General features: G+C 50.1%; 1 protein-coding gene across 2 annotated transcripts in view; it reads left to right on the plus strand.

Annotated features, from left to right (window-relative positions):
* Positions 1-26,967, plus strand: part of MDGA2 (MAM domain containing glycosylphosphatidylinositol anchor 2) — an 819,067-nt gene that overhangs the window by 783,480 nt on the left and 8,620 nt on the right. For both annotated transcript variants that reach the window (XM_073638570.1, XM_073638571.1), the window contains exons 13-14: positions 36-191; positions 359-517. In XM_073638570.1, coding sequence (XP_073494671.1) covers positions 36-191; positions 359-517 — 315 coding nt within the window. The remainder of the gene's footprint in view (positions 1-35; positions 192-358; positions 518-26,967) is intronic.

Here is a 26,967-nt window from a genome sequence, read left to right on the forward strand (position 1 = left end):
TTCTGCTAAATATTAAATGTCTGGATTTCTTACAGGGGAGTTTCACTGTGGATTTGAAGATGGTAACATCTGCTTATTCACCCAGGATGACAGTGATATTTTTGACTGGACAAAACAAAGTGCCGGCACAAGAGATACTAGGTATACGCCAAACACAGGGCCCACCACAGATGCCGGTGGATCCAAGCAAGGTATGTTTTCCCTATCTTTGTAGAAAATACTTCTCTTGTCTTTCAACTGAAATTTGAGATATGGCCAGGAATATCTCATTCTTTTTATTATCTATAATTTACGAATATATATATTTTTAATGTTTTCATAAAGCTCTCCAGTTTCCAAATACATTTTTTTTCTGTAGGCTTCTACATGTACATAGAGACATCTCGCCCCCGAGAGGATGGAGAAAAAGCCCGACTAATTAGCCCAGTCTTTAACATTGCACAGAAAAATCCATATGGGTCCAGCAATACGGCTTATTGTTTTAGCTTTTTCTACCACATGTATGGAAGACATATAGGTAAGTAATTCTTCAGATGATATCTATATAAGGTTAAGCTCTACACAAACAGTCTCATTGTTCGATAGCGCTTAAACTTTAATAATATCCTTGGGGAAACTGCCAACAGGAAGTGCAGCCATATTTGTTTCTCTTTTCCACTGGCTTTCCCCCAAAAAACTTGATTTTGATGTTGACTTTAACGCTTTGGTATTTGACTAGATTGGAACAACTTTGACTAGTGAACATGAGAATATTCTTGGTTGACCTTGATTTGGCTTTGGCAGTGATGAACTTGAGTATGCTAATTTTAAAGCTCAGGGTACAAATTTTGGTTGTCCACAACCCATGGAAAAATATGGCATGGCTTCAACTTTAGTACTTGCATGAGGGAATCATGTGCCAGGATGGCAAAAGCTGGTTTGGACGGTTGGATGATTGCCTTTAATCTTCTTTGACCCATGATCCATGACTCATGGATGACCAAATGTATATACAGTCGTAACAAGTGCCATTTGCTCAGATTGGCTACTTTGCTTCCAAATTGCTCCTTGACATTCTATGCCATTTAGGATAATGGTGTAGCACACAGGTATCCACTTCTACAATAGTAAATGACCGATAACCAGTTGGCATCTACCATATCACCAACATTAGATTTCATTAAGGGTAGAGCTGTACAGAGACATGGAGCAGTCTATGTGTCGTGGAAAATTGCCACGATGCCCTGACTCACGCATAACCTCAATGTTTCCATATGAGACAAAAGAAGGTTGGAGATGTTGCTATAATGCCCACTTGTGGGCAACGAAATGGAACTCAGTTACATCTGGTGTTCTTCCGGCATTTCAGAAATTGAACATGTTACCACTGAAGCTGAAAACAAATTCTTCGATATCGGGACCTACGTATTGATCAACATGGTTATGTCTAGTGGAAAAAAAGTGAAAAATACTTAAGAAAAAAAGGAACCCCACCCCATCCCAGATGTTGGCACGAATAAGTCCATTAGTATAAATTATTTATCACAACTAGTTAGTTGCGCTCAAGTTAACGATGGAAGATTACCCATGCCTAGCTACTAAAATGCAGTTGGCATATTTACCGTGTATTGTTGTGCCAGACAACTAGTGCAATCAATTATAAGACTCATTAGCACTTTTCTAAATGGCAAAACATACTTGTGATGATTACGGCGCCCCTTGATAACAGCGGGAGCTTTGTTGTGACTCGGAAAGCAATCTCTCCCATTTATATTGTTCGGAGGACTCTCCATTTATTAGTGGATTTCACGTGTTGTATTTGCATTTTAAAGTGAGCCAATTCAAAAGTATTCCAAAAATACTCCAAAAATAATCAAGATACAATAATATATTATACAAAAATAAAATACTCCAAGTCCAGCCCTATGTTGGATAATGCCCTGTGTGCTATAGTGTGCACAATGTATACAGCATACAAATAACTTTACCATATGAGCATAATTATAAGGCGCCCTAATATATTGCTGAAATGACAGTGCTTTTCAGACAGAAAAAAACCCTCCTGTATAAAATAAATCCTATGGTTTGCATGAAGGCTAATAAAAATGAAAGACTGCTTTCCTAAACTATGCTAAAAATATTAATATTTTCCAATGTTTGAAAACTTGCAAGAAAATAAGTGTAATTGTAAGAATCCTAATAATTAGAGATGAGCCAACCTGAAGAGAGGAGAGAGAGAGAGAGAGAGGAGAGAGAGAGAGGAGAGAGAGAGGAGAGAGAGAGGAGAGAGAGAGGAGAGAGAGAGGAGAGAGAGCAAAAGAGAGAGAGAGCAAGAGAGCGAGAAGAGAGAGAGGAGAGAGAGAAAGAGGAGAGAGAGAGAGGAGAGAGAAGAAAGAGGATAGAGAAGAGAGATGAGAAGAGAAGAGAGATGAGAAGAGAGAGATGAGAAGAGATGAGAAGAGATGAGAAGAGAGAAGAGGAGAGAGAGGAGGAGAGAGAGGAGGAGAGAGAGGAGAGTGGAGAGAGAGGAGAAGAGAGAGGAGAGAAGAGAGGAGAGAAGAGAGAAAAGAAGAGAGAACGTCCTTGATGATGCCTCATTAAGTGAGGCCACTCTTTTGCACACCCATAAGTTTTTCTCTGTGCGAAGAAAATAAAAAAATGTGCTGAGAAACTTGGCAATAAAACAGAAGAAAGTTACTGCCCTTCTTTTAAAACCCAGCATGTGGAACGGAAGAGATTTTAGCGATAGTAAAACACCAAGAGAACGGCCATTAATCCTGTTTACTGTCTGTGTATATACGTAATCAGTCTCTTGTTGCTGCTCGAGCTCCTGATCAATTCTCATCCATCTCTCTTCTTGATCGATCTCTTCACACCTGAATCAGTGAAACGAAGATTTAGATTCAGTGAAATTCTCAACCTGCGTCTTGTCGATATGTTTGTCCCTGATCCTTCATTGATGATCAATGGTTTCAGATTTTTTCCTTTTGTTGGCCCTCGTGGCTTTCAATACAAGTTCTCTTAGTTCATAGAGAAAATAAATTGGAGTTCTTAGCTGGTTTAACTGTATCCATTCTCAGGTTTACTTAGTGTGGCATAATCTAATAAAAAGTCTGTATAATATTATTTATATGGTGGTTAAAATGGTATTTAAAATGAGCCTAACGCTTGCCTAAAATATGTATTTTTTTATCAGGTGTAAATCCTGATGTTCTCTTGAATCCAGAGATGTTTTTCTTTTGTTCCTGCTCCTCTCCGTTCCTGAGATATGGCCTCTTCTTTACTGCATATAAATCTAGTCTTGTAGCCAAGGGGGTGTGGTCCTCTTCTCTGTAGACATCTTCTTCTTGAGGACTACATCCAATTGGCTATAAGACTAGATTTATATACAGGGAAGAAGAGGCCATATCTCAGGAACGTAGAGGCGCAGGAACAAAAGAAAAACATCTCCGGATTCAGGAGAACAGCGGCATTTATACCAAGCAAAAAAATACATATTCATGGCAAGTGACAGGTCATCTTTAAAAGGGTCCTTGTGAAAAGTTAACAGAGGGAACCCACCTCACAGCTTAGGCTACTAACTGACAGCAGTGCCATGTGACTGGTGGTCGGGACGGGATGTCATCACATCGGGCCCCAACAGAGAGCATTGGAGTGGCTGAACTGTAGTGTATGGAATTTCTAGTGCTAAGCATTGCTTCTTTCTTTGTTTGAAAAGTTAACAGGGCAAAGCCATCACTTTAAAAGGGGTTAGAAAACCCATTTTATGTCTAATCCCTAATTACCTGAAAACAGAAGTCCTAGACCCCAACCCTTCACCTCCACAAGCATGTTTGTCCTATCTCTTTGGCTAAGCTTTGAGTTCCTAACACTATCTGATTCACCACAATGTGGCTGCTGCATTCCCTGCCTCGGCTTTTATACAGGAATGATAGTCACTCCTCATTATATCATATAGCACAGCCAATGTGATAGCTGCAAGGCATTATGGGGAAACCCGAACAACCGTGCCTAATCATTTGCAATGTATAAAATGGTTGTGGCCCTTTTAGGGGATTTTTCATGAAGCACACTCTGTTGGACTGCTTATGCAGACAACAAAGGAACTTCATTGAACCTCAGAGGGTTTGTTCAGGAAAAAACAACTCTGTATTCTCCTAAAAACAGCACCACCCCTGCCTGTACGCTGTGTCTAGTATTGCTAAACTGCACTACCTCACACAACCTTTAGGCAGTGGTGGTGCTGTTTTTGGAATAAGGCAACCATGTTTTTCAAGCATCACATCTTTTCAATTAAAAAAATGAAGATTTGTATTTGATATTTACAAGCAGAGACCAATGTGTATTTGACCACCAAGCTATCTATATTAAAGCTAGAACACTGATTACAATTATTACACAGGAACAGAAAAAACATGGTTGCTTTTCCCTAAAACAGCACCACCTCTGCCTCCAGATCATGTTTGGTATCGCATCTGAAACTCATTCAGTGGAAATGAGGAGCAATACTCGATATGGATATATGGGGAGCGGTTTTGAAAAAAAGCTGCGCTTTTTTTTTTAATACTGTATTCTAGTGATGAGTAGTGATGAGCGAGCATGCTCGCTACTGCTCGGTGCTCGCCCAAACATCTCACTGCTCGAGATGCTCGGAGCTCAACAAGTATTTCCGGGGTTACTAGCGGGAGCTCGGGTCCCCTCCCTGCATGTTTGGTGCTCTTTACAGTGCCAATGAAAATGCAGGGATTGCCTGCCACTCACTGTAATGCCGCAGCCATGGTGGTTGTGGCATTACAGTAATTGGCTGGCCACACAGCGTCATCAGGTCTGTATCAGACCTGGCGCCGCCATGCTCGTCACAGTCACTCCGGATCAGACAGTGTAGGGAGAGCTGCTGCTGCGTCAGGGAGAGATTTGCTTGTTTCTAGGTAGTGTAGGTATACCAGACTATAAAGACACATATCCATCTCAACTAACAGTCCTTCTGAGGACTAATCCATCTGCAGGGATATCAGGCAGGCCGTGTATTTAGGCAGGCAGTGTATATAGCAGACTGCAGTGCATATAGCACAAGAGGCTCAATTCCAGTTTTGTCTCCTGCTGCTGTTAGATATTTCTAGACAAAGGCCCAGGTCTCAGGGGCAAGGAATAATTTTTTTTTGGATCTTAATCCTCATTATTTCCTTTAAAAGCAATCCAGAGAACACTGTATTTCTACGCCATTTGTTTGTTGACACTGCAGAATACAGCCAGGACCTTTTCATATTACAGCGCTAAAAATCCAGCTATTTAAAACTGTGGTCTGTCCGTCACACAGATCACATATAAGTTCGCTCCAAATTCAGCCATTTGTAGTGAGAGTGGAAGATATTGCCCTCCATTTAAAATGGGCAAGGCACGTGGCAAGGGACGGGGAACTGGACGTGATGGTGATAATGGTTCATGCAGAGGTCGAGGCTGTGGGCAAGCTGAAATTGTGCCACAACAAACACCCACTTCTTCTCGATCGACCTTCCTGTCCCAATTAATAGGGGACCGCCGAACACCATTATTGAACACAGAGCAGTGTGAAAAGGTTATTGGTTGGATAGTTGAAAATGCTTCCAGTCTCTTAGCCACCACCACCACCACCACCACCCTGTCTTCCACATGGTCAAGTCACAGTAGCCGTGAGTCTGGACTGCATATTCCTCACCCTGTGTCACGGGTGTGTCGCCACGAAGATCGTCACGAGTACACAGCCTGACTTCTCGCAGCTGACTTGTTGGTGCTTTGTGTTTTTCGGCAGTGAGGGAGTTAATTCTCTCTCTCTCTGTGCTAGACGAGGTCCAGCCTCGCCCAGCTGCAATCAATACTTCTGTAGTGAGACTCCTTCAAATGCCTGCTGGTCTGTTTGGGAAGTGTCGGTGAAAGCTTTTCATTCAGACTTACAGAGCGGATCGTGGTGTTTGGAGTTTCTGAGATAAGTGTACTTGGAGTGTATTTTCCCTTCCTCGCTTTATCATTTATCTCCTTTCCCGTTGGTGTTCCCTCTGTTGTAGTTGTGTAGTTGTTGTATGCAAGGTGGTTTTGGTTTTTCCCTTGTACTGTCTCGTTCGTCTAAGTACTGTGTGTGGGCATATTATTTCTTGTCCCCTTTTGTTGTGATCGGGGTCCTTCTCAGGACTAGATTACTTAGGTGCAGGGATCCTCAGGAGGTAGGGGTTACGCTGGCGGCCTGGACCTCTGTACCTTTAACAGTACCTCCAGGTTGAGGGATTAGTCAGGGCCCCAGCTTAGGGTCAGCTTAGGCCCCCTACCTCCAGTATACTGAGACAGCGTGACATTTTCACCGACCCACTTAGTTTTTCTCCAGCTACCATGGATCCAGTAGCCGGTCTAGCTCGGCAGTTGCAGAGTTTGTCCATGGAGCTGGCGGACGTTAGGTCCAAGGTTTTGCATCCTCAGGAGCAAGCCGGAGCAGAACCTAAAGTAGCTCTCCCTGACAGGTTCACTGGGGGGCGGGACAAGTTTTTGTTTTCCGAGAGGCATGCAAGTTGTACTTTCGGCTGCGGCCTCGGTCATCGGGGAGTGAAGAACAAAGGGTGGGAATTGTCATCTCGCTCCTACTAGGGGACCCACAATCTTGGGCGTTCTCTCTTCCCCCGGGCTCCCCGGCTCTCCAGTCAGTGGATAGGTTTTTCGCTGCTCTGGGACTCGTATATGATGACCCAGATCGGATCTCCCTTGCTGAGTCTAAGTTACGTAGGATCCAGCAGGGAGATCGTCCGGCGGAGGAATTCTGTTCGGAGTTCCGTAGGTGGGCCACGGACACCCAGTGGAATGACCCGGCTCTTAGGAGCCAGTTTTGTCATGGTTTATCCGACAAATTACAGGATGTGTTGGCACAGTATGACTCTCCCGCGTCACTGGAAGCCGCTATGGCCCTTGCTATTCGCGTTGACAGACGGCTTCGGGAGAGGTGCGGGATAACTCTACCCCCTGTGATGACTCCACCTCCTACAAGGTCCCCTCATATGGTGGTTCCCCTGGTCAGTCCAGAGGAGCCTATGCAATTAGGAGGGACATCATTTCGGGGGAGGGGACCGGTGGTGCGCCATAAGACAGGAAGGTGTTTCTTCTGCGGGAGAAAGGGACATTTTATTGGGGGGTGTCCATCCCGTCCCTTGCAGAGTGAAGAGTCGTCGGAAAACTGTTGATCCCAGGTTGTGTGGTGGACGGCAATCTGGGAGTAGGTATTTCGTCCCTAGGTTCGTCTCAGTTTCTCGTACCGGCGGAGGTGGTGGTGGGTACGAGAACTGAGAGGATATCTGTTCTTCTGGATAGTGGGGCCGGGGCTAATCTGGTTGATGCTCGGTTTGCCCGGGTTCAAGGTATGCGATTGAGTGAGTTGGCTAAACCCATCCCCATATTCTCGATCGATGCCAGGCCTCTCGGTCAGGGAAGTTTTTTGCAAGCTGTGCATGACGTAAAACTTCAAGTGGGGGCGATACATAAAGAACTGTTGTCTTGCTACGTGTTGGAGGGTCTTCCCACTCCTATAGTGTTGGGCCTTCCCTGGTTAGCTAAGCATAACCCGGTTATTAATTGGCAAACCAGAGAGATAAGCCAATGGAGTAAATTCTGTAATAAAAACTGCATGAACACGGTCATCGGTGCGGTTACTCCTTGGGTCTTACCTCCATTTCTGGCGGACTTTGAGGATGTATTCTCGGAGAAAGGGTGTCAGGAACTACCTCCTCATCGCGAGTATGACTGTTCTGTAAAACTGCTCCCTGAGGCCAAGTTACCTAAAGCTAGGTTGTATAACCTTTCTGGTCCTGAGAGGCAGGCCATGAAGGATTATATTTCAGAAAGTCTGGCTAAGGGGCATATTAGACCTTCATCTTCACCGGTGGCTGCGGGGTTCTTCTTTGTTAAGAAGAAAGATGGAGGCCTACGCCCTTGCCTGGATTTCCGTGAACTTAATCGGATTACGGTCCGAGATCCGTATCCGCTCCCACTTATTCCCGATCTCTTTAATCAGATCGTGGGCGCCAAATGGTTCTCTAAGTTGGATCTCAGGGGGGCGTACAATCTGATTAGGATGAAGGAGGGGGATGAGTGGAAGACGGCGTTTAACACTCCGGAGGGGCATTATGAGAACCTTGTCATGCCATTCGGTCTGACTAATGCCCCGGCGGTGTTCCAACACTTTGTTAATGACATTTTTCGCCGCCTGGTGGGACAGTTTGTTGTCATATATCTGGATGATATCTTAATTTACTCGCCGGATCTGGTGTCTCATCAGGAGCACGTTAGGCAGGTGTTACAGATCTTGCGGGATAATAAACTGTATGCCAAATGGGAAAAGTGTGTGTTCGCCGTACAGGAACTCCAGTTTTTAGGCTTCCTGGTTTCAGCGTCCGGTTTTCGTATGGACCCTGGGAAAGTGCGGGCAGTTCTTGAGTGGGATCGGCCAGAGAATCTTAAGGCACTACAACGTTTCCTGGGGTTTGCTAATTATTACCGGAAGTTCATTCGTAATTTCTCGTCCATGGTTAAGCCTCTCACAGACATGACTAAAAAGGGGACGGATTTTTCTAGGTGGTCTGACAAGGCTTGTCAAGCATTCTCCTCCTTGAAAAAATGTTTTGCCTCGGCACCCATACTCATTCAACCTGATGCGTCACAGCCATTCATTGTAGAGGTAGACGCTTCCGAGGTAGGGGTGGGAGCAGTATTGTCACAGGGTTCGTCCCCTGGTAAGTGGCATCCGTGCGCCTTTTTCTCTAAAAAATTGTCGTCCGCTGAGAGGAATTACGATGTCGGCAATAGGGAACTCTTGGCCATTAAGTTAGCTTTTGAGGAGTGGCGCCATTTTTTGGAGGGGGCAGTCCATCCGGTCACCGTCATCACCGATCACAAGAACCTGCTATATCTGGAGTCCGCGAAACGTCTGAATCCCAGACAAGCTAGGTGGTCATTGTTTTTTACCAGGTTTAATTTTGTCGTTACATATCGTCCTGGGTCAAAAAATGTAAAGGCGGATGCCTTATCTCGTAGTTTCCCTGGGGCCGGGAATACGGACGACCCGGTTCCTATCCTTCAGGAGGGGGTGGTGGTTTCGGCAGTATGCTCTGAGCTGGAGGAGGAGGTATTGGAGGCTCAGGGGGACGCCCCTGTTGGACCTCCGGGGAGACTGTTTGTTCCAGATCAGTTGCGACAAAAGGTGATCGAGGCACACCATAACTCAGTTTTTGCAGGACACCCGGGGAGTAAAGCAACTGTGGATCTCCTCTCGCGTCGGTTTTGGTGGCCTAACTTACATAAGGAGGTGGTAACTTTTGTCGCGTCCTGTGGGGTTTGTGCGCGCTCTAAGACCTCACATACCCGTCCGTCTGGGGCCCTCTTACCTTTGAAGATCCCGGAGCGTCCTTGGACTCATCTGTCTATGGACTTTATTACGGACCTCCCTCCGTCTTCGGGTAAAACGGTCATACTCGTTGTAGTGGACAGGTTCAGCAAGATGGCACATTTTATCGCTCTTCCGGCTCTCCCTAATGCTAAAACTCTTGCGCAGGTGTTCATTGGGGAGATTGTGAGGCTTCACGGGGTACCCTCCGAGGTGGTGTCTGATCGGGGGTCTCAGTTTGTGTCCAAGTTCTGGAAGGCGTTTTGTGCACGGCGGGGGATGCATTTGTCATTCTCATCGGCTTTTCATCCTCAGACCAATGGTCAGACGGAACGTATGAACCAGAGCTTGGAGACATATCTCCGGTGTTTTGTGTCAGAGAACCAGGAGGACTGGGCTTCTTTCTTACCTCTGGCAGAGTTTGCTCTTAATAATAGGCGGAGCGAGTCCACTGGTAAGTCCCCGTTTTTTGGGGCATATGGTTTTCACCCCCAGTTTTGTACTTTCAGTAGGGGGGGCTCTTCGGGGGTTCCTGAGGAGGAACGATTTTCCTCATCACTCGCTTCAGTATGGAGAGGGGTGCTGAAGAATCTGAATACTATGGGGAACCGATACAAACGTATGGCTGATAGGAGGAGAGTGTCTGGTCCGGACCTAAGTGTGAACGATCGGGTATGGTTGTCTACCAGGAATATTAAACTTAAGGTTCCCTCCTGGAAACTGGGTCCCAGGTTCATCGGGCCGTACAGAATCAGTTCTATTATTAATCCGGTGGCATTCCGTCTTGACCTCCCCCCTACGTTTAAAATTCACAACGTGTTCCACAGATCATTGCTTAAGAGGTATGTGGCGCCGGTGGTACCGTCACCTTTACCTCCCCCTCCAGTGGTGGTCAATGGTAACTTGGAGTTCCAGGTATCGAGGGTCATCGATTCACGCTTTAATCGCCGGTCCCTTCAGTACCTGGTTCATTGGAAAGGGTATGGTCCTGAGGAGAGGATGTGGGTTCCTGCGTCGGATATTAACGCAGACCGATTAGTTCGAGCCTTCCACACGACTCACCCGGATAAACCTGGCCCTGAGGGTCCGGAGGCCCCTCGTAGAAGGGGGGGTACTGTCACGGGTGTGTCGCCACGAAGATCGTCACGAGTACACAGCCTGACTTCTCGCAGCTGACTTGTTGGTGCTTTGTGTTTTTCGGCAGTGAGGGAGTTAATTCTCTCTCTCTCTGTGCTAGACGAGGTCCAGCCTCGCCCAGCTGCAATCAATACTTCTGTAGTGAGACTCCTTCAAATGCCTGCTGGTCTGTTTGGGAAGTGTCGGTGAAAGCTTTTCATTCAGACTTACAGAGCGGATCGTGGTGTTTGGAGTTTCTGAGATAAGTGTACTTGGAGTGTATTTTCCCTTCCTCGCTTTATCATTTATCTCCTTTCCCGTTGGTGTTCCCTCTGTTGTAGTTGTGTAGTTGTTGTATGCAAGGTGGTTTTGGTTTTTCCCTTGTACTGTCTCGTTCGTCTAAGTACTGTGTGTGGGCATATTATTTCTTGTCCCCTTTTGTTGTGATCGGGGTCCTTCTCAGGACTAGATTACTTAGGTGCAGGGATCCTCAGGAGGTAGGGGTTACGCTGGCGGCCTGGACCTCTGTACCTTTAACAGTACCTCCAGGTTGAGCGATTAGTCAGGGCCCCAGCTTGGGTCAGCTTAGGCCCCCTACCTCCAGTATACTGAGACAGCGTGACACCCTGAACCTCCTTCCTTCCACCATGCCGAGTGCCCAGAGACAACTGATCCCACACTTCGACAATCCGATGAGCTGTTCACTTTTTCATTTATAGAGTCGGGCCTCTCGCCCGGTCCACTTGAAGCGGGGCAAGAGGAGATCGCATGTAGCGATGCCCAAATATTTGAGCAGCCACGGTCACACAAAGGCGACGGTGGGAAAGTGTCACAAGAGGTGGACGATGATGAGACACAATTGCCAGAAAGTCAGGAGGAGGACCAGGGTGCGGAAGTGGAAGACAAGGTGGAGGATGATATAGTAACTGACCCAACCTGGCAGGAGGACATGCAGAGCGAGGACAGCAGCACACAGGTGGAGGGAGGCAGAGCACCCCAACAGGCAGGAAGAAGCAGTGTAGTGGCCGCAGACAGAATGCAGACAACCTTTCCCGTAACACCAACACGAAGGAAGTTGCCAGTACAACTTTTAGGTCTTCCCGAGTCTGCTTGTTTTATAAAGACTCTGCCGATAACCCCAAAAAAGCCATTTGCACCACCTGCCAGGCCAGTATCAGCAAGGGTGGCAAAACGACCAGCCTGACCACCACCAGCATGATCAGGCACATGGCAGCAAAGCACCCAACTTTGTGGGCCTGACCCCAGAGTCTAGGAACAGTGTCTGCGGGTGGCACCACTGCTTCTTCCGCTGTTGTGAATGCAAGACAATCCCCTGTCCATGACGCATGCGAAGATGCATCCTGCCCTGCACCTGTCATTGCACACTCTCAAGTAGCAGCATCAGGAAGCACATCCATGTCCTTCTCCCAGCACAGTGTTCAGTTGTCCATACCCCAGTCCTCGGAACGCAAGCGCAAATACGCAGCTAACGCCCCACAGGCCACACTACTAAATTCCCACATTTCACGACTGCTTGCGCTCAAAATGTTGCCTTTTAGGCTCGTGGAGTTGGAAGCATTCCGTAACCTGATAGCGGCGGCCGTCCCTCGGTACTCAGTCCCCAGCCGCCACTGTTTCTCCCAGTATGCCTTCCCCCCTTTTCACAAGCACGCGTCCCAAAACATTAGCCATGCTCTCAACAATGCAGTTACCGGGAAAGTCCACCTAACCACGGACACGTGCTTGTGGGTAGGGACTGTGCATCTCACATACGGCACATTGGGTTAACATAGTGGAAGCTGGGACTCAGTCGGACCTTGGGATGGAACATGCCCTCCCGACCCCAAGGATTGCGGGCCCTAGGTCAATCAGGGTTGCCCCCACAGTCTACAGCTCCTGCACCTCATCCTCCTCAGCCTCCTCCTCCTCCTCTTCAGCCTCCATCTCCGAAATGACCACATCAGTCACAAGCTGTAAGCACTACAGCACTGCCTCGGCCAAGTGGCCACAGGCTGTACTGAAGCTAATATGCTTAGATGACAAACCGCACAATGCTGAAGAGTTGTGGACAGCTCTGAAAGAGCAGGCAGATCTGTGGCTCACACCACTGAACCTACAGCCAGGCATGGTCGTGTGTGACAATGGCCGGAACCTGGTGGCGGTCTGAGGCGAGGCGAGCTCACACACGTACCATGCCTGGCCCATGTGCTTAACCTCGTGTTTCAGCTTTTTCTCAAATCCTACCCGGAGCTGCCGGATCTGCTTGTTAAAGTACGCCCCCTGTGTGCCCATTTTAGAAAGTCACCTATTCCACCGCCCTTGCCGTGTTTCAGCAACGTTTGCAGCTTCCGGCTCACAGACTGGTGTGTGATGTCCCCACGCATTGGAACTCTACACTGCAGATGTTGGGAAGGATTTGTGAGCAGAAGAAGGCAGTTGTTGAGTACCAGCATCAACAAGGCTGTCGGTATTCTGTTCAAACTCCACACATAAGACCTCAGGTGTGGATATGGATGTCAGACATATGTACCATCCTCCAAAACTTTGAGGACTGCACCAAGATGGTGAGCGGCGATGACGCCATAATTAGCGTCACCATCCCGCTTCTCTGTCTTCTGAAACACTCTCTGCTCACAATCAAAGAGGATGCATTGCAGGCGGAGCACGGAACCATACAGGGTGATTACACACAGCCCAGCCTCATCTCATCCCAACGTGGATTGGGTGACAATGAGGAAGAGGAGGAGGAAGAACAGGAGCTAGTTTCATGCACTATAGACTATACAACCTGCTCAACTGTCATACCGTTTATTCAGCATGGATGGCCTGAGGACAGAGAGGAGGAGGAGGAGAATATTGTCAGTCGTCCTCTTGGTGAGGACACGGAAGTCTTGCCTGTTAGCAGTCTGACACGCATGGCTGAGTTTATGTTACGCTGCCTTTCCCATGACCCTCGCGTTCTCAAAATTTTGGGTGACAGTCATTACTGGTTGGTGACACTTCTAGACGCATGCTACAAGGAGAACTTTATATCTCTTATTCCTGAGGTGGAGAGGTGTACAAAAATGGGACAGTACCAGAAGGCCCTTGCTGCAGAACTGTTAAAAAAAATTCCCATCTGAACACGCTAGCGGCAGAGGTCACAGTTCGTTGCCCAACCAAGGCGTACAGGCGAGAAAGACGCAACTCCAATCCAGCAGAGGCAGGGGAACACTGTCAACGTTCTGGGACAGTTCTTTGAGACCCGCCCAGCTTACAGGCCTTGAGGCGCGGGGTACTCTCACAAGGAGTGGAAAGTTTCAAAAGATGGTGAGGGAGTACCTTGCCGACTGTACCAGCATCCTCCGTGATTCCTCTGTGCCTTTTAATTATTGGGTATCCAAGCTGGACACTTGGAATGAACTCGTTCTGTATGCCTTGGAGGTTCTGGCCTGCCCTGCCGCTAGCGTGTTATCGGAGCGTGTTTTTAGTGCCACTGGGGGAATTATAACTGATAAGCGCACTCACCTGTCAACTGACAATGCTGACAAGCTGACCCTTATCAAAATGAACAAGGGCTGGATTGGGCCAGACTTCTCATCACCACCAAATGACAGCAGAGTAACATAAAGTCAAATCCACTGTGTTATTTCGGGAGGTGTATTCCCATGCACCGCTTCACACCCACACATGGGTATACGCTTCCTCATTTCGGCTGTTTTTTGCTCTTCTCCTTATCCTCAGCCTCCACTACCACTATACCACCAGGGTGACCGTGGTCCATGTTGCCAGCATTGCAAATTCCTCAGTCCTAATTTTTGGCAGCTTTTGCTTGGAAGGCAAAGAAAAAGACTATGGGAGACCCACTCCCCAATAATGTGAATAATGTTTTTAATATCCTGTACTGCATGGCTCTTGTAAGGGGCATTGCAAGTTCCTCCGTCCTAATTTTGGGCAGCTTTTGCTTGGAAGGCATAGGCTAAGACTATGGGAGACCCACTCCCCAATAATGGGAATAATGTTTTTAATATCCTGTACTGCATGGCTCTTGTAAGGGGCATTTAAATCGTCTTGTTAAGCTACTGTGACCTCCACGTCTCTTCCAAGGGTCATTGATATTGTCTTTTTATTCCACTGGGACCTCCACGTCTCTTCCAAGGGGCATTGATATTGTCTTTTTATTCCACTGTGACCTCCACGTCTCTTCCAAGGGGCATTAAAACCATCTTGTTAATAGTGTTGAGCCACCCCCGTATTGTTCGGATTTGGTTCGGTTTGTCGAACACCGGGATGTTCGTGGAACTGTTCGTCGAACACCTTAGAACACTGTCGAACACCGTCGAACACCGTTAAAACCAATGGCAGGCAAAAGGTGTCCAAAAGCTGAGAAACTGCTCAGAAGACACTCTCTTTAAAAAAGCCGGCGGCAATTCAGCATCGGTACCCAACAATTTAGAACAGAAAGAATAGAGCATCACACATAGATTAGATAGATAGAAACATGTCAGTCACATATATAAGAAGTACAGTGATAGTGTTGATTACTGTACTTGTCATTTAGTGTTAAAATAAAGGATTTATTAAAAAAAAAATTGGCGTGGGGTTCCCCGTAATTTTAGTCTCTAGCGGAGGTTAAGCAGACAGCTGGGGCAGATGTTTGAAGCCTGGGAAGGGGGTAATAGCCACGGAGCTTTCCAGGCTACTAATATCAGCTCCCAGCTGAATACCTAGCTTTTACTAGCTATTAAAATGGGGGACTTACCTGTTGCCTGCCTGTTACCTGCCGTGCCTGCCAGCCCGCTCACCTGGGAGCACTTGCCTGTGACCTGCCTGTTACCCGCTTGTTACCTGCAGTGCCTACCCGGAGGCTCCTGCCGTCACTTGCCGTGACCACCTGCTAGCCCACCTAGAGACTCCTGCCGTCACTTGCCGTGTCTACCTGATAGCCTACCTGGAGGCTTCTGCTCGCCAGCCTGCCTGCTGTGCCTACCTGCTATTCTGGTCAGTCCCTGCCATCTGTACCGTGGGAGTCACCTGCTCCCTTACAAGGTCGTCCCCAGAGTAGCACCTGGTCCCTCTGCTCGGTCCCTCCCTGGTCACGGAGTCATTAGCCGCCGTACGACCAGGGTCGGTCTGAGTTGATACTTAGTTACGCCCCTCTGGGTCCCTCCTTGCACCGTAGCACAGAGGTTCCACCTCCCGGATCAGTAACAACCACTCTTCCAAGGGGCATTGATATTGTCTTTTTATTCCACTGTGACCTCCACCACTCTTCCAAGGGGCATTGATATTGTCTTTTTATTCCACTGGGACCTCCACCACTCTTCCAAGGGGCATTAAAACCGTCTTGTTAAACCACTCTGAACTCCACGTCTCTTCCAAGGGACATTAAAACCATCTTGTTAAGCTACTGTGACCTCCACGTCTCTTCCAAGGGGCATTAAAACCGTCTTGTTAAACCACTCTGAACTCCACAGCTCTTCCAAGGGGCATTGAAATGTTGTTTTTAATTACCTCTAACCTCCACGACTCTTCCAACGGGCATTGCATTTCCTCCTAATTTTAGTCAGCTTTTGCTTTTCAATGCATAGGCGAACACTAAGGGAGACCCACTCCCCAATAATGGGTAGAAGGTTTTTAGTACGCTGTAATCCACGTCTGTTCCAAGGGGCATTGCAGTTCCTCATAATTTTTGGAAAGCCTTCCATTCACTGCTTAGGCCAACAGTGTACAGGAGACCCAGTTGCTATAAATGCAAAAAACGGTTTAGTTAAGGCCCTCTGACCTCCATGTCACTTCCAAGGGGCATTGGAGTGCCTCAAAATTTTTGGTAGGCATTGCCCTCACAGTATACCCTATAACTGTGTAGCCAAACAGCTCCTTTTGGTACAGAAACATATCCTACAAGACATGTGTTGACTGGCCTGATATTGATGCGAATGGTCCCTGTTCCTCCTGCTCTTTCTCCTTTGCCACCACCTCATCCATCATTCATCACCTGAAGCTCTGTTTTAACGGGAGTCATAGAACTGGGATAGCAGCAGGAAAACATCCAGCAATCCTCGGAGGAGGTAGGATATGTGCCAAAACGCTGACCACCTCAGGCCTAGCCGCTACTACATACATGGGCTTGCAATCCAAGGAACAGAAAGCTAAGGAGATGGATGGCCTCATGATCATGAATAATTTACTCGTTGTGTAGGAGGCCGACCACTGCTGCTGTCTACCTTCAGAACTTTGTGTTGAAGCCTGATTGACCCAGGACCCACAATCCTCTATGTCTGGAGGACGTGTTGCATCCCAGTGTCCAACTGTTTCCCAGCTTCCACAATATTAACCCAGTGTGAAGGCGTCAGTGAGATGGACCATCCCGGGCCACATTCACTTGTCCACGTGTTTGTGGTTAGGCTGTCCTTGCCACTAAATGCACTGGGGAGGGCACAGGTAATGTTTTGGTATGCGCGCTTGTGTATGAGGCGCACCGGGACAAATAGGGGCAGCTGGGGACCGTTTATGGACACCCGGCCGCCCCCAGGAGGCTGGGGACCAAGTATGGACACCCAGCCGCCGACGCAGCCATGACGTGGTGGCCAGATTCCGCCTCCACATGCCTAAAAGGCCCAATTTCAAGGGCAAGCAAGCAAGCAGTATGGTATTGCAGCCTGGGGGTGGGTAGGTGGCAGGCTGCATACTTGCGCTTGCAAGGAATGGGGGAAGTACAATTGAACACTGCCCTGGGACAAGGACTTGAACGGGGATAGTTGCAAGTCTACAACGACAGGTGCAGGGCAGGAGGCATCTTTGCATGTGCCATGAACAGGGGGTTGGCGTGCACACACTACAGCGGAATAGGCTGTCCTTCCCACTAAATGCACTGGGGAGGGCACAGGTAATGTTTTGGTATGCGTGCTTGTGTATAAGGTGCACCGGGACAAATAGGGGCGGCTGGCGACCGAGTATGGACACCCGGCTGCCCCCTGGCGGCTGGGGACCGAGTGTGGACACCCGGTCACCGGGCGACTGGGGACTGAGTATGGTACCAGGCCACCGACGCAGTCATGACATGGTGGCCGGCGTCTGCCTCCACAAGCCTAAAAGGCCTCATTTCAAGTGCAACCAAGCTAGCAGTATGGTATTGCAGCCTGGGGATGGGTGGGTGGCAGGCTGCACAATTACGCTTGTGACGCGCCCCTGGGCCTGTGTCGCGCTGCGTTGCGCACGCGGGAGCTTACCCGGAGCCGGATCTCTTTAGGGTTGTAGTCTCGTGGCGGTGATCCGGTCCGTGCCCAGGGAGTCAGACTAAGTGGCGCTGTATTAGCGGTAGATGTTGGACGACTACGCCACCCGTTGAGTACAGCTAAGGAGCTGCTGCTGCAGGGCAGACCGCTGAGGCCGGTGGTAGGATTGTGCAGCGTGATAGTATAACCCCCAACGGGAGGGGTATGGCCTCAGGGCAGCCGACGTGGATGATGGGGGTAGCAGGAACCACTCGGAGACGGTACGGTGTAGTTCAGGGTCTTTACTGGTGACAAAGATAGACCCTCCCGGAGTACTGGCTAGCGATTGGGGCCTGGTCAGTCCTTGAGCAGATGGGATCTCCCCTGGCCAGGCGGAGTTGTAGGCCTCCCAAACTAACGATACTCTTCCGGCTACCTTGCTAGAGGCGGGTATAAGTAGCCCACGTCCCTGAGTGTACCGTGTGGTGCTCACCCGTATGGCCGGTGACTCGGGGCCTTCTAGTAGCTTCCGCTCCACGACGGCGGTGCTGGTCCCACGCGTGTGACCGTGCCTTCGGGTTTCTGGGCCAGAGGACCTGCAATCCCCTGCCGGTCGGTTTCTGCTGCTGGATAGGAGTTAGTCCCCACAGCCTCGGACTCCGGGTCCGGTGATAACTTCTCAGTCAGGGCGAGCTCTGCAGCTGCCAGCCCCTGACTCCTTGTAGCACTGCTCCCACAGAGCTCCTGATGTTCTTTTCCTATATCTGCTTCTCTGTCTCTACTTCTTCTCTACTCACTAACCCTGCCTCAGCCCTAGGTTTATATAGGGGAAGTTCTTCCCCTCCCAGGACTGGGCAGGAGGTGTGGCATGCATAGGATCCCTGACCAAGAGACCTCCCACCTGCTCTCAGACATAACATTGCTGTTACTGTGGAAACCAGACCCCTGGGGTGCCACATTCCCCCCTAGTGAAATTTAGTACTCCGGGACTAAACATATTTTTAGAAAAACATAACAAGGTATAAACAATAATAATACAATAAGAAAAACACATAAAGATGGTTACGGCGTGTCCGCAACCGGGTGCAGTTTTGAAGAAAGGCAAGGTGTCCATTTCACCAAAACAGGGAGACGTAACCAGGTAGGGGTCTGTCCTGCCCCGAGTCCTTAACAGTCTTTAGTCCATTCCTAGGTTACGCTCCAACCAATTGTACAAGGATTCCCGGTAAATCCACCAAGGACTCCTAAAAATAACTAGAAACACATAATTATTTACAAGTAACAAGAAAAACAGGTAACCATAAATAAAACAACTTATACACTTCAAATCCTCCAACGTGCGGGTAACTGGCCTCTAGTGGCCCTAGTGGACCTACGGAGCTGACTGTCTAGCCCCGAACTACAGGGTGTAGGAACTGTCAAGGGTAAACTGGGCAGCTGTCCACGGGCCCTTTGGCTCACTAGAGGCATGGCAGGTTCACTATAAGCAGAGGGTTGATCCTCCTGGTCTGCTAGTGTGGGGTCTTCTGCCTCCTGGACCGGCTGTTCTTCCAGCTCTACCTGTTGCTCCGTAGGTGCTTGGGATGCTGGTTGGAGGAAGGTGAGTACGGGTACCACAACTGCGCCATTGACTTGAGTCCAAGACCGAGGGAAGTCTCCGAGCACAGTACTAACCATATCTTCCCTTTCCTCTACGGGTCGAGGGTCTTCTTGTTCCTCTTCAGGGTTCCGTAGCTGTTCGGGACACTTCTTCAGGTGATCCCGGGATACAATGGTTGTGGTTTCCCCTCCGTCTTTACTGATGGTACAGACCTTTGGGTTGTCGTGGCTTGAGGGCAGTACGATGTACGGGTCCTTCTCCCACTGGTCGTCCAACTTGTGGAGCCGCCTTTTCCTCTTCAAGACCTGCTCTCCGGGTACCAGGGGAACAGCGGGAGCATACTGGTTGTAAGTTTTCTCTTGTCTTTCCCTAGCTTGACAGAGACTTCGCTCCACGCTCTCCTGTACTTTCCGGTACTGCTGCTGCCTCTCTGTGTCCCAGTCTGCTTCTAGTGAAGTGTCCTCGGGTGTCAGGACTCCCATCTCCAGGTCAACAGGTAGCTTACCAGGTCTTGCCCTCATCAGGTAAGCCGGGGTACAGTTGGTGGAACCTACCGGGATGTGGTTGTATAGGTCCACTAGGTCGGGCAGCCTCTCAGACCACAGACTGCGTTCTTCCAGGGGCAATGTTTTCAGAAGATCTATCACCACCTGGTTCATTTTCTCACAAAGTCCATTAGTTTGCGGATGATAGGGTGTCGTCCTTATCTTCCGGCAGCCATACAGAGTGCAGAATTCTTGGAAGACCTCCGCTTCAAAGGCAGGTCCCTGGTCTGTCAACACTTGGTCCGGGTACCCGTGTGGACGGCAGAAATGCTGCTGGAAGGCTCTAGCTGCTGTTCGAGCGGTTAAGTCCTTGACGGGGACGACAACCAAGAACCGGGAGTAGTGATCCACGATGGTTAGTGCGTAGACGTAGCCACTTCTGCTTGGGGTCAGTTTTACATGATCCAAGGCTACCAGTTCCAACGGCTGCCGGGTGACGATGGACTGCAGGGGAGTCTTCTGGCTGGCACGGTCCTTCCTTCTTAGGTTGCACGGGCCACAGTCTCTGCACCACCTCTCGATGGTTCCCCTCATGCCTACCCAGTGGAACCGCCCGCGCAGCAGGAACTCCAGCTTCTTCCATCCGAAGTGTCCAGCCCCGTCGTGGTATGCCTCCATCACCACGGCTGCGTCTCTTCGTGGCACCACTACTTGCCAGATTAGTTCATGCGTCCGGGAGTTAACCATTCGGCGGCACAACTTCCCCTTATAAAGGAACAGTCGACTCTTCTCAGCCCACAGTTGCTTGGCTTCCTCCGGAGCGTCTGGGTCAAGGCGAGCCTCTGGCCGAGTCAGCATCTCCTTCACCAGTCGGACGGCAGGGTCACTGTCTTGCGTTTCCTCCCAGTTGTAGTGAGGCAAGGGGTTAAACGTAGCGGCTTGCTTACTCCTTACCCGATGGGAATACTGGATAGTCCCATGACGGTGGAACGCGGGGAGTTCGACTTCTTCCAGTCCCTCTGGATCTTCTCCTACGTCCGGTAGGTTTGGCATCCTGGACAGGGCGTCCGCGTTGGTATTGGAGCGTCCTGCCCGGTATTTGATTGTGAACTCGTAGTTGGACAGACTGGCCATCCATCTCTGCTCTAGGGCACCGAGTCTTGCCGTGTCCAGGTGTGTCAACGGGTTGTTATCCGTGTACACGGTGAACCGGGAAGAAGCGAGGTAGTGCTTAAAGCGTTCGGTGACTGCCCACACCACTGCCAGGAACTCTAGCTTAAATGAGCTGTAATTCTCAGGGTTTCTCTCGGTGGGTCGCAGTTTTCGGCTGGCGTAAGCGATTACTCGTTCTTTCCCCTGCTGGATCTGGGACAGCACGGCTCCTAGCCCGATGTTACTTGCGTCGGTGTAGAGGATAAAGGGCTGGCTGTAATCAGGGTACGCCAGGATTTCATCCCCCGTGAGGGCCATCTTCAGCTGGCGGAAGGACTCTTCTTCTAACTTCTCCCATCTGAAGGGTGACTTCTGGTTCTTGGCCTTCCGGGACTGGCCTATCAGGAGGTCCTGCATAGGTGCTGCCTTTTTGGTGAAACCGGGGATGAATCTGCGGTAATAGCCTACCAACCCGAGGAACTGCCGCACTTCCTTTACACTGGAGGGACTTGGCCATTCCTTAATTGCGGTGATCTTATCAGGGTCGGGAGCCACTCCATCAGCGCTCACCACGTGTCCCAGGTACTGCACCTTTGGTTTCAGGAGGTGACACTTGGAGGGTTTCACCTTTAGGCCGTAGCTTGCCAGAGCTTCGAACACTTCCGCCAGGTGTTTCAGGTGGTCCTCATACGTCTTGGAATATACGATGACATCGTCCAGGTACAGCAGGACCGTCTCGAAGTTTCTGTGGCCCAGACAGCACTCCATTAATCGTTGGAAGGTTCCTGGTGCGTTGCAGAGTCCGAACGGCATGCAGGTAAACTCGCTAAGTCCCATCGGGGTGGTGAATGCGGTCTTCTCCCGGTCCGCCTCTGCTACAGGAACCTGCCAGTACCCACTAGTGAGATCCAAGGTAGAGAAGAAGTTAGCAGATCTTAAAGCAGCCAAAGACTCCTCTATCCTTGGTAAGGGGTACGCATCCTTGTGTGTGATACGGTTGATTTTCCGGTAATCTACACAGATCCTCATGGTGTTGTCTTTTTTTTTTACTAAGACTAGTGGAGCTGCCCAGGGGCTACAGCTATCCCTGATCACCCCAGCCTCCTTCATGTCTCTAAGCATCCCCTTGGCGTGTTGGTAGTGTGCAGGGGGTACGGGTCGATACCTCTCTTTTATGGGAGGATGGTCTCCCGTGGGGATGTGGTGTTCTACCCCCTTGACTCGCCCGAAGTCTAACGGGTGTTTACTAAACACTCTCTCGTACTCTTGAACCACCCGATAGACTCCCTGTTTCTGGTGTGAGGGAGTGGAGTCAGTACCCAAATGTAGTTGCTGACACCAGTCCTCCATTGTTTTCTGAGAGCCGTTACCTTCCTCCGGGGAAGATGGAGGCAAGGGTTCTACGGACTGTATGGAATCTTGATTGATGGTATACAATTTGGCTAGCGTGGCATACCGGGGCAGGTACACTTCCCTCTTCCCGATATTTATTATGCGAACGGGCACCCTCCCATGGCGTACATTGACCACCCCCCGTGCTGTCAAAATGGTGGGCCTACTGTCTGAGTAAACTGGTTCTACCATTGCCTGGTAATCTCTACCTCTCAGACCAATAGCTGCCCGGCACCAAATCATCATTTCACTTTTCGGGGGCATGGCAATAGGGAAAGGGTCACACATTCGCACGCTACCAATCTCACCACCGGAGAGTTCTAGCTGTTGCCGTCGCATCAGTGCCCGGATCTCTTTCTGGAGCACTCGCTGCTGGCCGGAGCTGGCGTTCTTGGCAACCTGCTGTAAAAGGAAAATCACCTCTGCAAGACAATTTTCAATTACATTAGTTCCTAGAGTTATCTTTGGGTGACTCTCGTGTTTGTCAATGTCTACAATGATCAGTCCCTGTGCTGCCAGTTCGACTCTACCGATTTTAATGGTCACCTCTTTAAATCCAATCTGTGGCACGGGCTGACCATTGCTGGCGATGATACTCAAGTCGTCGTCAGGGTAGCGGGTGATATCCGAGTCATTCCAGTACTGCTTGAAGAGCACGTACGGGATGGTGGTGACCTGTGACCCAGTGTCCAGTAGGGCACTCATAGGAATGCCATCCAGTACCACGGGTAAGACTGGACGTCCTCCCACATATTTGTCGCGCCAGTTCGATGGGCCTGGTGATCTTTTTCCTGGGGGTTGGCCCTCTACCCCAGGTTGTGCCAGTTTAAAGGACAGTACCTTGCCATATGTCCGGGTTGATTGCAGCGGCGGCAGATGGGTCGTCCGTCCTCGTTGTATCGGTCGCTGGGTCTTCCTCTGGCCGGTGGGGTCCTCCTTGGTCGACGCCACGGGATGTCCTCCGGTCCGGATGCCAGCTGGATCTTCCCTGGAGTGGAAAACTGTAAAGACTGCACAGTTCGGGTTAGCGCAGCAACGCTTTTAGCTAGCTCTTGGACCTGATGGTGCAGGTCTGGAGCCGGGTCATTGTTCAAAGCCTGCGCACCAGCTCCCACAGGCCCTGCCGACAAGGGCGCCGCCTCCTGGTGGTAAGTGGTAGTGGGGCGTCTGGGGGTCACAACGCCACCTGGTGCCGGTTCTCGAAGCACCTGGATGGCTCTGTGCTTGAACTGTGCAAATCCCAGATGAGGGTCCTGTAAGGCCATTGCCCGCAACTGGGTTCGGTGGGCATTGCAATATAAACCCTCTATAAATTGTTCAGTCAACAGCCTGTCCTCGTCTCCCACGCCGTCAGGGTCGGTCTGCTTAATGGCTCTCAGGGCCTCTTGTAGGTTCAGGGCATAGTCCCTTATACTCTCATGTGCCCGCTGTTTGCACCCGTAGAATCTAAGCTTGATCTCGGCTGAGGTGCGGGTATCAAAGGTGTCCCTCAGCCGGGTTAGTATCCCTGCGACAGTCCTCCCCCCAGGTGGCCAGGACTTTACCTCCCTTTGGGCTGCCCCGGTTAATTGGGCCACCAGGATGCTCACTTTTTGCTCCTCTGTGAGGGGGTACACCTGGAAGAGGCTATCCAGCTTTTCTCTAAAGTCATGCAGGGTATGTGACTCCCCTGAGTACTGGGGTAGCCAGGCTGCCCCCGGGATATAGGGCATGGTGAAAGGCATGACCGCAACAGCGGTGGCGCTGGCGGGGGTTGAAGCGGTGAAGCTCTCCTCCGTATCCGACATCCTTCTCCCCCCTAGTGGACCGTGGCCTACCTTGCGATGATCCTCTTCCGTAGGCCGCGGCTCCGCAGTGGATCGTCAGGGTTGAGGACCTTCCGTCGCGCTCCTGTGACGTCGGCGTCTGCTGGGCTCCTTCCAGGACCTTACGCAACGTCCGGACGTGAGGCAGGGCTTCAGTTCTCGCGCGCTTTCGGAGTCCACGCCCCTCTTCTTCCCGCGCGGCGTCCTCAAGATGGCGTCCAATGGCGGGAAAACTCCACGTATGGCGGGAAGAAGGCCGAAGATGGCGCCGGATGGGGGGAAAACTCCACCGATGGCGGGAAGGAAGCGGAAGATGGCGCCGGATGGCGGGAATCTTCACCACAGGTAAGTTTGAACAGTCTTTTTCAGGCACGCAGTACCCGGTGGTTGCGGGCACGAAATCCTGCCGACTACGCCAAAAGTTGACGCGCCCCTGGGCCTGTGTCGCGCTGCGTTGCGCACGCGGGAGCTTACCCGGAGCCGGATCTCTTTAGGGTTGTAGTCTCGTGGCGGTGATCCGGTCCGTGCCCAGGGAGTCAGACTAAGTGGCGCTGTATTAGCGGTAGATGTTGGACGACTACGCCACCCGTTGAGTACAGCTAAGGAGCTGCTGCTGCAGGGCAGACCGCTGAGGCCGGTGGTAGGATTGTGCAGCGTGATAGTATAACCCCCAACGGGAGGGGTATGGCCTCAGGGCAGCCGACGTGGATGATGGGGGTAGCAGGAACCACTCGGAGACGGTACGGTGTAGTTCAGGGTCTTTACTGGTGACAAAGATAGACCCTCCCGGAGTACTGGCTAGCGATTGGGGCCTGGTCAGTCCTTGAGCAGATGGGATCTCCCCTGGCCAGGCGGAGTTGTAGGCCTCCCAAACTAACGATACTCTTCCGGCTACCTTGCTAGAGGCGGGTATAAGTAGCCCACGTCCCTGAGTGTACCGTGTGGTGCTCACCCGTATGGCCGGTGACTCGGGGCCTTCTAGTAGCTTCCGCTCCACGACGGCGGTGCTGGTCCCACGCGTGTGACCGTGCCTTCGGGTTTCTGGGCCAGAGGACCTGCAATCCCCTGCCGGTCGGTTTCTGCTGCTGAATAGGAGTTAGTCCCCACAGCCTCGGACTCCGGGTCCGGTGATAACTTCTCAGTCAGGGCGAGCTCTGCAGCTGCCAGCCCCTGACTCCTTGTAGCACTGCTCCCACAGAGCTCCTGATGTTCTTTTCCTATATCTGCTTCTCTGTCTCTACTTCTTCTCTACTCACTAACCCTGCCTCAGCCCTAGGTTTATATAGGGGAAGTTCTTCCCCTCCCAGGACTGGGCAGGAGGTGTGGCATGCATAGGATCCCTGACCAAGAGACCTCCCACCTGCTCTCAGACATAACATTGCTGTTACTGTGGAAACCAGACCCCTGGGGTGCCACACTTGCATTCCAAGAAAACAAAGCAGATGCTAACTTCTATCATCATCATCATGCTCCTTTCCTTGGCACTCTCAACTCCCCTGATGGAGAAGCCAGGGCCACCGGAGGAGTCTGGTTGTCTGGTGGGCTCGTCCAATGCTGCCCTAAAGCAGGCCAGGCTAATAAAAGTGTGGGGAAGGTTACCGGGACAAATAGTGGCAGCTGGGGACTGAGTATGGAGACCTCGCTACCGAAGCAGCCATGAGGTAGTGGCCAGCTTCGGCCTCCTCCAAACTAAAAGGCCCCATTTCAAGTGCAAGCTAGCAGTATAGTATTGCAGCCTGCGGGTGGGTGGCTGGTTGGCTGCATATTTGCGCTTGCATTGCAAAGAATGGGGGAGGTACAATTGAACACTGCCCTGGGACAAGGACTTGCACGGGGATAGTTGCAAGTCTGCATCTTCTGATGCGGCAAGGATCATTTCTGATGGGCACACTTTTAGGCAGTGACCTGGGTGTCAGATACATCCAGGGGTCTTCCCCATGCTGTTCCCATGTCTTTTCAGCACTCTATGCATGTGTCACACAGCACATGGCCAGATAAGGTTGTAAAATGTTAAAATGACATTTCCCGGTGAATGCATTTGTCACGGTTGAAAGCAATACAAAAGTGCAAAAACGCATAAAAAATGCTACTTGTGAATATAGCCCAAGGTGTGGAGGAGTATTTTTTTTGGTTATTTAATTTACCTTATACACAAGTCTTTACCCTGGAAAGGATGTTCCTTAACATATTTCACAGGAAAAGAGTTTCAGTTTCGTTTTTGAACTTTTTCTTGTGAGTCCGTAAAAGTGGCATAATACCTCTGACCACGTTGCTGACAGCAGTGACCTGGGGGTCAGAAATGCTTCCTGGGGCTGTCCCCATGTCTTTTTAGCACTGTCATTATCGTTTTGGGCACTTTTTAGGCTTTCTACAGACTGCCGGGGGTGCCGCCGCAAAAATGCTCTGGTCTCCCATAGATTAACATTGGGCTCGTTGCTCGGGTCGAGCACCCGAGTATCACGGTGAGCTCGGCCGGAGCTTCGAGCACCCGAGCATTTTAGTTCTCGCTCAACACTAGTGTTTATGATGCCCGTTAAATTTTTTTTTTTTATACAGTATGTTCATGTATACCCCCCCAGGGGTAAATGTTTGTCAGCCCATACACTTAGTGCATGGGCAATACAAGTATAGGAGACCCGCTCCTTTCTAAAGGGAACATTTTTTTATGAGGCCCTCTAAGTCTCTTCCAAGGGGCATTGGAGTGCCTCCAAATTTTTGACAGCCCTTGCATTCACTGCATAGGCCAACACTATGGGAGACCCTTTCCTCTCTAATGCGAATTTGTCGTTACTGTGGCCCTGCTCTATGTGTCTTTAAAAATTCTTAGTGGGATTTTTCCTAAATTTGG

This window comes from Phyllobates terribilis, unplaced genomic scaffold (assembly GCF_046119375.1).
Source record: "Phyllobates terribilis strain yellow unplaced genomic scaffold, ASM4611937v1 Scaffold_7__3_contigs__length_470593459, whole genome shotgun sequence".
Lineage (NCBI taxonomy): Eukaryota > Metazoa > Chordata > Amphibia > Anura > Dendrobatidae > Phyllobates > Phyllobates terribilis.